We start from the raw sequence: 13,288 nt of genomic DNA on the forward strand, positions 1-13,288 counted from the left end.
GCAAAAGAGATAGAGCTGCCGCGGGGACTGTTAGTTGCCAACACTATTGCGACAACCAGTGGTGGAAGAATCCCTCTCAGAGTGATGAACACAAGCGAGAGGGCTGTCAAGCTGATGCCAAGAGCCAGGCTTGCCGTTGTAAGCAAACCACGAGCTGTGCTCCCCAAAGAGGTTGTACGGGTAGAGGAGAGAGGGGGGACACTCGTGGTTAAGCCGCTGGGTCAGGGTGAGAGTATAGCGACAGGTGGCGAGGCTGGGCAGTTGCCGGTCCCTGTACAGGCTAACACCCGGGACCTCACGGAGCTACAGCGTCAAAAGCTTTGTCGGCTGTTAGCCCAACACCAAGACGTATTCTCGGCAAGCGAAGTCGATTACGGCTACACCACCACGGTGACACACAGTATCCCCACCGAGGCACCCCCAATCAAACAGAGGCACCGAAGGGTCCCACCCCATGTCTTTCAAGAGTTTAAGAGGCATGTTCAGGAGCTCGTTAGCCAGGGGATCCTTAAAGAGAGCTCCAGTCCATGGGCCTCGCCTGCGGTGGTGGTTATTAAGAAAGATGGAAGTGTTCGATTCTGCTGCGATTACAGGCGGCTGAACGAAGTGACGTGCAAAGATGCCTACCCACTTCCCCGCATCGAAGAGTCGTTGGATGCGCTTGGCAATGTGCTGTTATTCTCGACCCTGGACCTGACCGCAGGCTACTTCCAAGTGGCCATGAGCGAAAGGGACAGGGGAAAAACGGCGGTTACAACACCATTTGGCTTGTTTGAATGGACTCGGATGCCATTTGGCTTGTGCAACGCCCCAGCCACTTTTCAGCGGCTGATGGGTATGGTACTGGGGGACCTCAGTTTTGATATACTCCTTGTCTACCTGGATGACATTATAGTCTTCTCCCGGGACTTTGACAGTCACTGTGAGAGGCTCGAGACAGTGTTCGAACGTTTGAAGCAGCACGGGTTGAAGTTGAAGCCGACCAAATGCTTCCTTCTGCGGCCGGAGGTTAAATTCCTTGGCCACGTGATTTCTGCTAAAGGCGTCCAGGTAGATCAAGAAAAGGTCAAGGCCCTGGAGGCATGGCCGGCTCCAAGGAGCGTGCGAGAGGTGAGGCAGGTGCTTGGATTCATGAGCTACTACAGGCGGTTTGTGCCAAGGTTTGCACAGTTGGCCAAGCCTCTGCATGCCCTGGTTGGGAAAGGGTTGAAAAACACGTCGAGGGGCACCCAGACGTTTGTTTGGACCGGTGAGTGCCAGGAGGCACTGGATGAGCTGAAACGGTGCCTGGTGTCCCCTCCAATCCTGGCCTATCCCAACTTCGGCCTACCCTTCATATTGACCACAGATGGGAGTCTGCACGGACTCGGGGCTGTGCTCAGTCAAAAACAGGAGGGCGTAGAGCGTGTGGTAGCCTACGCGAGTCGGGGGCTGAGAGGCTCCGAGAAGAATGACAAGAATTACAGCGCATTTAAACTGGAACTTCTGGCGCTTAAATGGGCTGTTACCGAGAAATTCAGGGACTACCTGATGTACGCCAGGTTCACGGTAGTCACGGACCATAACCCGCTGCGCTACCTGGCAACAGCTAACCTGGGGGCTGTCGAACAGCGGTGGGTAGCACAACTCGCTGAGTATGACTTTGAGGTGTGTTACAAGCCCGGGCGGCAAAACACGAATGCAGACGTCCTCTCCAGAATCCCTAACCAAGAGGAACCCGAGCAGGAGGACACGGGCAAGGACTTTATCAAAGTGGGCCCAGAAGAAGTGCGTGCGTGTCTGTGGCCTGCTAGGTTGGAGGAGGATGGTAGGGCTGATCTGAAAGCCAGAGTGCAAGCGACTGCTGGGAAAGCTCTTGGTGGGCACAGCTGGGAGGAGGTCGAAGTGGCTCAGAAAAACGACCCGGTCGTCGGGCCCGTGTATCGGGTGGTGGAGAGGGGCACGGGGATGAGCCATGCCGATCTCCACGCGTTAACACCTGACGCGAGGCGGCTTCACCAACAGCTTGACCGCCTTAGGCTTTATAAGGGTGTGCTGTATAGGCATGTCAGCAACCCTCGTGATGGGGAGGAGATCAGGCAGCTCATTGTCCCAGGGGCCTTACAACGTAGGGTATATGAGAACCAGCATGAGCATGGGGGGCATTTCAGTGCAAAGAGCACCCTCGCGGTAATGAGAAGGAGCTATTACTGGCCTACCATGAGTAGAGATGTTCAAGATTGGGTTCAGCAATGCAGGCGGTGTGCATTGGCAAAGGATGTCTTTCCCAACCACAGGGCCCCCATGACCTGCAGCAATGTCACCGCACCCCTGGAGGTCCTTGCTATGGACTATACGGTGCTAGAAAAGTCTTGTGGGGGATACGAAAATGTCCTTGTCCTTACAGACATGTTCACCAGGTTCACCGTTGCCGTCCCCACCAGAAACCAAACTGCTGAGACGACAGCAAATGCTTTGCTGAAACATTGGTTTACCTATTACGGGTGCCCGGCCCGGTTGCACTCCGATCAGGGGAGGAGCTTCGAGGCTAGTGTTATAAAAGAGCTGTGCAGGGCCTATGGGATTGCCAAGAGTCGCACCAGCCCTTACCATCCGCAGGGGAACGCGCAGTGTGAGAGGTTTAATAGGACCATGCACGACATGCTCAGGACACTGCCACCAGAGAAGAAGCGGGATTGGAAAACGTACTTGCCAGAGTTGGTTATGGCCTATAACTCTCGTGAGCACTCTTCCACGGGTTATGCGCCCTTCTATCTCCTGTTCAGGAGGGACGCCAGAATGCCCTTGGACCTCCTGGGAGGGAAAGACATGAGGGAACCAGAGGCGGACAATCTGGACGACTGGGTCCGGGACCACCATGAGAGGCTTAGGACCGCGGTATAGAGTGTTACTGAACATGTGGGTTAATATGTGTTATTCTGTGTTTGTTACAGGGATGAACTGCTTGAGTCGTCGCTGGTGTGGCAGGGTTTAGCTGGGGGGAAATGTGAGGGCACATATTTACGACCCTTAGAAAACGGTCACGGGGTTTTTACAGCCTGAAGCAGCCAAGAGGAAGTGACGTAGCGTGAAGAGGACGGGCATGCGCAGTGAGAGAGAAGACGAGCGGAGCAAAAAAAAACACACGTGTCCGGACGAGGGAGGACGCTAGGAAAGACCCGAACAAAGTGTAAACGAGGGGTTAGCGAGACAGTGTACGGTACCGCAGCGAGTCTAGGCTGGGTTTCCGTCCGTGTATGAACTCTGATTCCGGCTACAGCGGCCTTACGGGTGCAGCGCCGGGGCGAAGCGTCGGCGGAGATAGCGCTAGCCGAGGGGCTAATCGAGAGCTAAGGGCTAGCGGCCGCTCCCCTCCAATCTGCCTCAGTTTCCCGGCGTTACCGGTAGAGTTTGACGGTGAAGAACGTTTAGAAAGCGAGACAGCACGGCCGGCTGTCTGGCGAAGGACCAGCGAGTTTCCGAGAGAGGAGTTGGGCGGCTTCGCTTCGCCCGGCCTGGGGACTGCCGTAGCTCCGATAGCCCGCGGGACCGCCATTTTGGGCCTCAACGTCGGCGGTGTTTGGAGTACCCTGCCACCCAGACGACGCTCCGGATGTTCACCCTGCTTCAGCGGGCTGTATGTAAAAGCTTCGCCTACCCGTGAGTTCATCACACCCCATTTCAGGAGGGGCAAAGGTACTGTTTCTGTGTTTTTTCTTTGTTTTGTGTGGACCGGAGAATGGACATTCTATTCCGGCTGTGGAAGTTCTGGACAGCCTAACAGACTGTAACTCCGGTTAACGACACCTACCCCTAGAACTATCTGTCCGTCCCACCCCAGAGACAATTTACTGGATTAAACTGTAAAGACTGAAATGTTCTTTTGGTGTGTCAGCCATTTTAGACTGGATAATTGCTGTGTTAACTTTTACTGTTCTTCTGTATTGTGAGTGCTTTCTCTGTGACTAGGGTGGGTTGTGCGGAGTCGAGGACTCCTAACACTGGGTCCCACCAGTCTGTTTTGATTTATTTTACCTCATTTTATTTCTTTCATTTCTTTGGTCCTGGGGAGGCTCCTTGCTGTTTTCCCTTTGCTCTCCAGGGCCCTGTGGACATTGTTAACCAAGTTTGGTTTTTTTTGAGGGCTCTCCAGATAAATAAAAAAAGAGCCACGTGGTTTAAAAAGTCGTTGTTGAATGCTTTTGTCCGACCCAGGTTGCCTTGGAGTAGGGGCACCCGAGTTATTTGGTTAGGCACAGGACGACGGAGTTAAGTGGGACCGTGCTAGTATTCCGTGTGCAGGCGCTGCTATCATTGCAGGTCCGGGCCTGGAGTCCTCCTTTTGTGCCTACTGTTGCCAGGTAACTAACCCCATTCTTACTGAAGTAAGTGTCCGGGTCAATCGCGCTAGAGGGGGTTACGGACTTAGATCCCACCACCCGCTAGTCGTTCAAGGCAGCCTGTGCGCCCTTCTACCCCTACATAGCAGGGCTAGTAGCCCCTCACATGAACAACCAGGTTCCCACCCACCGTGCAAACTCCTGTTTTCTACAGTTAGAGAAATGGTCCCCAGAACTCCTTTTATCCACATTTGAAAGAGATACACATATTTACACCCAAACACACAAGTTTACAAGTTTAGTGAGTATTTTGTGAGGTTGTATGAAGCCAACTGAAAAGTCTTCTTTGAGCTCAGGCTTCTCTTTGTCAGTGACTCACAGACACTGATATGATAGAGAAAATCTTGGCTGTGCGTATTAGTCTGATTGTGTATGTGTGTGCATGCATGCAAACGTGCATTTGTGTATGTTTGATATGTGTGTTATCTCATTAGGTTGAAAAATGGTAGTAACACATACACACGCTTAGTTCATCCCTGAGGCACAGCACATCTCTCTGTCTCCTACTCTTCTCTCTTGCTCTCTTTCCATCTCCATATACACCCTATTTCAGCATGTGGTTCATCTCCCCTGACTTAAGCTGCTCTTCCGTAAGACTGGTCTGAACATGTGTATTGCACATTCCCTAAAATTTACTTAAACACACACAAACGGACACACGAGAAAAACAGAGAAAAGTCGCATTAGCTCATAAGGCAATGGGTAACCGCTGAGCTAGACAGCACATGTTGACTACCTTAGAAGAGAAAATCTACTTAACTTTGCCAATGCAAATTGAGTCAGAGTCAGGATGCCTGTAATGCAACATACAGCATAAAACATTACTTAAAGGTGCACACATTTATTTACATCTCTCCTTGCAAGACTTCAAGATTCCTTCCTCAGGCCTTAAAATATTAATATTTTAAGCATTATTTTCTTGCTAATAACAACAGAGGTACTGAAATGCAGAATAAAAGATCCAGAATTAAAGAAAAATGCTAAAATATTAATTTTACAACTTCAATTAGACTTCTCTGCAGAACTTGGTTAAAGTTTGTTGCTCCTTGTATTAGTTTAGCTTAACTTAGCTAGATAAAATGTCTGCAATTAATTTTCTTGTATGCCACATTTTTACACTAAAAACAGAATCATGTTTCAAATTGTCTGAGTTACACTATAGTATGATTCCAATTAGAGTCATTGCAACCAAAATACCTACCAGCCTGCACAAGATTGCCAATTCTGGTTTGAGGATAAAAGTGTTATATACCATTAGCCATAATGAGCCCTCAGTCAGCTTCCTTTCTTTCTTTCTTGTTTCTTTTTTTCAGAAAAAAGAAAGAGGCAAGCATTTCAATTAGTCAGAGAAAAATGTTAATGCGAAAGCTGTAAGAACCCGATATATTGTGTTTGTATTATATATGTATGTTTATCTTGTTTGGTTATTTATTATTTATTTAATTATGGAAGTACCTTTATCCTGAATCCCTAAATCTGATGTGTGGCGACTGCACCATGCATAGAACCTATTGTCAGATTAAATCTGTTATCCACTATCGTTGACTAGACTACATATGGTTGTAGTTAGTGTGTGTTATTTCTGGCTCAAGAAAAAGAAAACAATTTTGTTTGTAGAAAAACATTACTTTCTGTAAATACCAGCTATTTCTCCAAATGAACTTGAACTAAGATGAATCATGCAGCACTGGTACAAAAATGATCACAGTTATTTATTCATCTATTCATGTTTAGATATACACAGTTAATTTCTTTGTTGGATCACAGATTCATTTGGCATGTCCTCTAAAGTCCCATAAATAGTGGACATCAAACCCAGCCAAACAGGATATGACCTGACTAATTTGAATAACATTTCAAATTATCAGCCATCCTGCCAACTTTAAACTGTAAATCTCTATTCATGAAAATAAATTGCATAAAAGATAAAAAACAGTTTTAGATTTATTTCACATTTTCTTTTTTATTATACAGCTTCTGTAATCCCTAACTAATTAATTTTGTGTTTACTTTTTTTTTTTTACCAGTAAATAAATTTAAAAAATATATAATTCCCTTCAGTATGGTTATCTGTTAAAACAGTTACCAGAGCTACAGGATGGTGTACTTGTTCTCAGTATGTTCATGGATGCCTGTCGCTGGGATCATGTTAACATGATGATTGATGATGCTTTGCATCGGTTATGAACGCCATGCTGCCAGTGGTGCACTTTGCCCCATAGCAGAACTAAGTGCCAGAGCATGACCTCTACCACATGCTTCCTGTAGAGGACCTCAGCCAAAGCTGGCATTCTGTCCACCACGGGTACATGTTAGATCCATTAACTTTCCCAAACAAGCAAGAAAACCCAACTAACTCTCTTACATACACACACATATTTTTGGCAAAGCGAAAGTATTTTGCACAGCAGTGCATTCTGACTGATTCTGCTTGGGGAAAAAAAGCTTTTTATACTACAAGAAGTGCATAAAATCATTTCTGGGCAGCCATTGTTGGGAATTTTAGCGGGTTACAGTGAAGGTCCCTCTTACAAAGATACAACGTAAAAAGCTGGCTCAATTTTTTTTCTCAACCTTCATTGCTTTTCAGATATAATATACTGTATGCTGGAAGTGAATTGCATACAGTGTAATAAAAATGCATTCGCTCACCCTGACTGGTTTATCAGCTTCCTTCATCTCGTACGTACAGTGGGGCAAAAAAGTATTTAGTCAGCCACCGATTGTGCAAGTTCCCCCACTTAAAATGATGACAGAGGTCAGTAATTTGCACCAGAGGTACACTTCAACTGTGAGAGTCAGAATGTGAAAAAAAAATCCATGAATTCACATGGTAGGATTTGTAAAGAATTTATTCGTAAATTAGGGTGGAAAATAAGTATTTGGTCACCTCAAACAAGGAAAATCTCTGGCTCTCACAGACCTGTAACGTCTTCTGTAAGAAGCTTTTCTGTCCCCCACTCGTTACCTGTATGAATGGCACCTGTTTGAACTCATCATCTGTATAAAAGACACCTGTCCACAGCCTCAAACAGTCAGACTCCAAACTCCGCCATGGCCAAGACCAAAGAGCTTTCGAAGGACACCAGGAAAAGTATTGTAGACCTGCACCAGACTGGGAAGAGTGAATCTACAATAGGCAAGCAGCTTGGTGTGAAAAAATCAACTGTGGGAGCAATCATCAGAAAATGGAAGACATACAAGACCACTGATAATCTCCCTCGATCTGGGGCTCCACGCAAGATCTCATCCCGTGGGGTCAAAATGATCATGAGAACGGTGAGCAAAGATCCCAGAACCACACGGGGGGACCTGGTGAATGACCTGCAGAGAGCTGGGACCAAAGTAACAAAGGTCACCATCAGTAACACACTACAACGGCAGGGAATCAAATCCCGCAGTGCCAGACGTGTTCCGCTGCTGAAGCCAGTGCATGTCCAGGCCCGTCTGAAGTTTGCCAGAGAGCACATGGATGATACAGCAGAGGATTGGGAGAATGTCATGTGGTCAGATGAAACCAAAGTAGAACTTTTTGGTATAAACTCAACTCGTCGTGTTTGGAGGAAGAAGAATAGTGAGTTGCATCCCAAGAACACCATACCTACTGTGAAGCATGGGGGTGGAAACATCATGCTATGGGGCTGTTTTTCTGCCAAGGGGACAGGACGACTGATCCGTGTTAAGGACAGAATGAATGGGGCCATGTATCGTGAGATTTTGAGCCAAAACCTCCTTCCATCAGTGAGAACTTTTAAGATGAAACGAGGCTGGGTCTTCCAACATGACAATGATCCAAAACACACCGCCCGGGCAACAAAGGAGTGGCTCCATAAGAAGCATTTGAAAGTCCTGGAGTGGCCTAGCCAGTCTCCAGACCTCAACTCCATAGAAAATCTGTGGCGGGAGTTGAAAGTCCGTGTTGCTCGGCGACAGCCCCAAAACATCACTGCTCTCGAGAAGATCTGCATGGAGGAATGGGCCAAAATACCAGCTACTGTGTGTGCAAACCTGGTAAAGACCTATAGTAAACGTTTGACCTCTGTTATTGCCAACAAAGGTTATGTTACAAAGTATTGAGTTGTATTTTTGTTATTGACCAAATACTTATTTTCCACCCTGATTTACGAATAAATTCTTTACAAATCCTACCATGTGGATTCATGGATTTTTTTTTCACATTCTGTCTCTCACAGTTGAAGTGTACCTCTGGTGCAAATTACTGACCTCTGTCATCATTTTAAGTGGGGAAACTTGCACAATCGGTGGCTGACTAAATACTTTTTTGCCCCACTTTATGTTTCACTAAATTCATTTATGTCATATACAACAAAATATTCCGAAAAGAGACATTTCACCTTCACATTGGAAGCACAGCACTACTTAATTACTGTAACTTACTGGTTAACGTGTTTACTTAATTTTATAATACAAATGTAATCAGAGGTGGAGAAAAGAGATGTGTAAAAGAGATATAAGAGGTGTGTGAACAGGGATGAGTAGACATGCACATATAGTAACTGGTAATGTTTCACAAATGCAAAAGGAGGAAAAAAAACAAGGTAGATGGTATGTGTTCAGACAGGAGGAGAAATGATGATCATCAAATGATGAAATGTTTCCGCCATGGCTCCCACACACATCAGCAGCCTATTTGTATCACTTAGGGCACGAAGCGCAAAAACAGAAAATACGCCTCTTCAAACACATTAAGTTAACTCACTGCAGCACTGGGGCAGGGGCCAGACACAGGCTGTGTCTGTCACACACACTGCCTCTCCACACCTTACTGATCTGATAACAGCAAGCAGAGACATTATATTCAACATAATATACTGCAACAAAACATCTGCAATAAAAAGCAGCAGTGCAAATGGTAACTGTCACCATTCACCCCTGACTGCTTTAAGGGGAAAATAGTGATTTAAACCTGAGAGAACTTTAACTGCCAGTTTATGAGGTTCTGCCTGACTTCTCATGTGCTATTGCAGTTAGGGTTAGGGTTTTCTTGCTTTGCGGTGCCATTTAAATATACTTTATCAGAACATGTCTGATCAGAAGTGAAATATTGCCATTAAGTAAAATCACTTTCTCATGGTTGTAATTACAGAAACTCCTGAACAGAAGTTTAAGTTAAATGTTTATTTTTTCTTCATTTAGAAACCGCAGTCTTTCAATTTAGTTTTAATCATGTGTAATTCCCTCCAACTACGACATGCGATACATGGTTTTCTCATGTATCACCAACAGCAACATGTGACCTCCTAACCTCCTTTAATAACCTCTTTTCTCCCAATCAGTTCTGTTATGAGCCAAGATTATGCACTAAGAATAACTGTGAATATGCACTGTACTCGTAGTGTTACTATGAGAGCATTTGTTAAGAATAGAATGGAAAAGGATTGAAGGAGTAAATGAGATTATATACCCCATTCACCCTGAAATCAGATTAAGAGCATTTTATTTATATGTTTTATTTTTTTACACACTACACACATATACATGCATTTCCATACTTCTGGATTAAGTTGGAGAGAAGAGAAAGTGGTTGATACGTAAAATAAATGAACATGGATGTAATTATTATTATTTCTATTTTTATTATTCCTTGGTTATAGACAAGGTGAAGTGTAGATTTTAACATAAAAACATCCATGGTTGATTGCCACATCTGTAAGACAATGAGGACGGCTGGTAACACATTTGTGTTACCAGCCATTGTCAGCAATGATGGACAGCACAGCTTGATGTCGGGTAAGCCTTGTGTTCTCACTGGGTTCAATTTGTTTTAATACTGCTGAGAACTGCCATTTGAATGGAAAATGCGTGATTACAGAGATCAGATTAGACTTACTAGGTCATGCAGGTTATTCAAAAGCAAACTACTTCATGAAACATCCACGACAGCAGTGACTTTCAGATCATTGGCTAGAGGCTGGCTTTCCTCATATTCAGGATGCAGTAAGTACTTTTGACTTTTTGCATTCTAAATAATAGAGATGCATTAAGACATTATATTGCATTGCATTTTATTATTGTAAGAAACAATAGTTATTCAAAATACTCAGGTTAGCTTGTATTTATTTAGCTGCAAGTTGCAAAACATTTTATCATAGAACTGTTTAGGACCATATACATACACCTCACTGGAGATGTTAGGTGTGTGGTCTTTATATTGAACTACACTATTAAGCCCACAGAGGTGTGTTCCAGATTACCTGAGACCAACAGTGCCACCAAACAGAGAAAACATTACTCACCAAAACTGTGCAAGCATCCAGTACAACCAAAGTGGCCTGTTCCAGGACAATTTCAGGTAAAGGTTATGGCACTGTGTCTGTCACCTTGGTCTGCTGGCAAATGGAAGGTTGGGGTCCATGTGTTTGTGGTGTGATACAGTGGGGTGCAATTCCAGCCACCTACAGCTGTCTGTATGTGTGCAGTGAAGCCTGAGATTAGATTTGACCAATTTGAACATGTTATCACACTGCTGAGCAGCATTTGGTGTCTGTGTGTTTGTGTGTGTGCTAAGCTGCTGAAAGTCCTGACTAATATCATAGGCAGTAAGGAGATTGGATACTGTCTGACTTTGTTTATTTCCTCCATTCCTTCCTCTTGGGAAATGAGGAAGGCTGCTGAACCATACTGTCTGATGAATGTTTGTTACATGTTCACATATCTGAGTTTAGTTTAACTTATCAGCTCAGGGTGCAGAGAAGGTTCTGGCTCAATTTTGTGTAGTAATCTGAAGCCTGAGCCTAGAAATACTATTCCTAAAACAGGGAATCTTTGAATTTTGCATTGCATCGAACATGAGTTTTGAAATGTCAAAAAATGTCATTTCTTATCTTAAAAAAAAATCTATCAATACTGGCATATGTAAATCAACATGTGGTTCTGGATGTCTCTATTGAAGCTAGGAGCTTGACACAGCAGCAAGTTAATTACTGTATTTTCCGCATTATGAGGCATACTTAAAATCCTTTAATTTTCTCAAAAATCAATAGTGTGCCTTATAACACTGTGCGCCTTTGTGTATGAATTCTGGTTGTGCTTACTGACCTCAAGCCGATTTTATGTGGTCACGGCGCTCAAAAATCTGTCAAAAAATGTTTTAGTACGACTTTGGTAAGCTATGTAGCTGCACTGCTTGATGGATTGTCAGAGCATTACGGCTACCATAGTCAGGAGCGGAGTAATCTGGGTCCAAAACTCTTTCCACTTCAGGTCCCAAAATTAAAACGAACACTGCGGCATCAATGAGAGGTAAAAACTGTCTAAATTCTTTCATCTTTAACAAAATTAGCAAGATTTGAAGTTAGAAGTTAGCAGGAAGTTAGCTCCCTAGTTTCCACCTCAACTTGATATGGTATGTTCTAAATGAGAGATTTCTGAAAAAAAATAAAACTTACAGCTCTGCTATCACTTCCAACATACATGAAGACAGAAAACTAAACAACAGTGACTTTTGTAAGGTTACTGAAGTTGGACTAGCTGGTATTTAATGATGTGCTATGTCAGTGGTTCCCAAACTTTTTTCGCTGCGCACCCCTTTGTTTTACAGAAAAATGTTCGCGCACCCCCCCCCCTCGCGCGCGCACACACACGCACGCTCTAACACATCCTCCGACCACACACACCCATATTTTGCTCAATTGTGGTTTATTTCACACCTCAAACATTTAGTAAACAATTAAGCAAATACAAGTAATCTGCAGGTAGTAAGAAAATAAACTACTAACTCTTTACGCTACACGGGTATTTTTTGAAAACGCAGCTGTTTCGTCCACACGTAAACGGCGTTTCGAATCACCGAAAACGGAGATTTTTTAAAACTAATTTTTTGCGTTTAGGTGTGGATGAGGAATACAGTTCGTCTCGCACCGTCAAAGGTATGTGCCTTTTTTCACGTCAGCTGTGCACCACGTTATTGCTTACATGAGTGGAATTGCAGAATGGCAGATAGTCAGATTAACAGTATTTTGTCTCTATCTTCAGGTTTTACATGCTTACATATAAACACGCAGTTACTGTCCCTCAATTTAGAAAGGCAGAGGCATCACGGTGTAATTATTTTACATGTAGTTGTTTTTTTCCTGTGTAATAATATTCAACATTGCTATCAATACATTTTTCAAAAAAAAATGCCTCTCTGTGCAAAATGGGTTTAAAAACATAAACAGCTGTGGGATACTGTTTGTCCATGATTTAGACAGGGGGAACAAATCGTGGCAGGATCAGCCTGATATTATTTGTACCCCACTGTAACTTTACTGTATAAAGAGCTAACATCTCCAAAATGTCAGGAGTAGTTTAGTCATTACAAGAAGTGTTTGTGAACTAAAAATCACGAATGTGGGATGCTGTTTGTCCGTGATTTGGAGAGCCCAGCTTGTGCTCCCAATGAAGGGAAAACCAATTCTGCAGGGGAGACCTACCTTGGCACTTGTGCAGGTGAAACCAAAGGGAAGATATGCTTCACCATATTTTCTAGTCTTTGGCTTAGAATGAAGTTGGTTTGGAAACATATTCAGCGATGCTTCATCTCCTGCTTTGCGTTTGTGTGGGCGCCCAATGGTTGTTTTGTTTTTTTCCCCTTTTCATGCTGCGCCCCCCCCTGCAATGGCTCTGCGCCCCCCATAGGGGGCGGGCCCCACACTTTCGGAAGGTCTGTGCTATGTGATCGCTAATGACACAGCTAGGATAATGTAATGTTAGCATAACATAAACACAGTGAAGCTGGAGGATGAATGCTAACTTTTTTCGACTCGATAAAAGTTAACATGAGGGTTCCCAATGGTTAGGAACAAATGCAATCACATGGCAGGATGCTGTAAACGAACCAAACTTCAGTTAGGAGAACAACTGAGATAACCCATCCACAATACGAGTTTAGTCATTAATATACTGCA

General features: G+C 44.3%; 1 protein-coding gene across 1 annotated transcript; it reads left to right on the plus strand.

Annotated features, from left to right (window-relative positions):
• Positions 1-84: 84 nt before the first annotated feature.
• On the plus strand, positions 85-2,883 carry LOC309708791 (retrovirus-related Pol polyprotein from transposon 412; the record flags this gene model as incomplete). The annotated part of the gene is made up of 1 exon (XM_082537080.1): positions 85-2,883. The coding sequence occupies one exon, from the start codon at positions 85-87 to the stop codon at positions 2,881-2,883; it is 2,799 nt and encodes a 932-aa protein (XP_082393206.1).
• Between the last annotated feature and the right edge of the window lie 10,405 nt (positions 2,884-13,288).

Source organism: Aulonocara stuartgranti (assembly GCF_965226115.1).
Source record: "Aulonocara stuartgranti genome assembly, chromosome: 6".
In the NCBI taxonomy this organism is placed as follows: Eukaryota; Metazoa; Chordata; class Actinopteri; order Cichliformes; family Cichlidae; genus Aulonocara; species Aulonocara stuartgranti.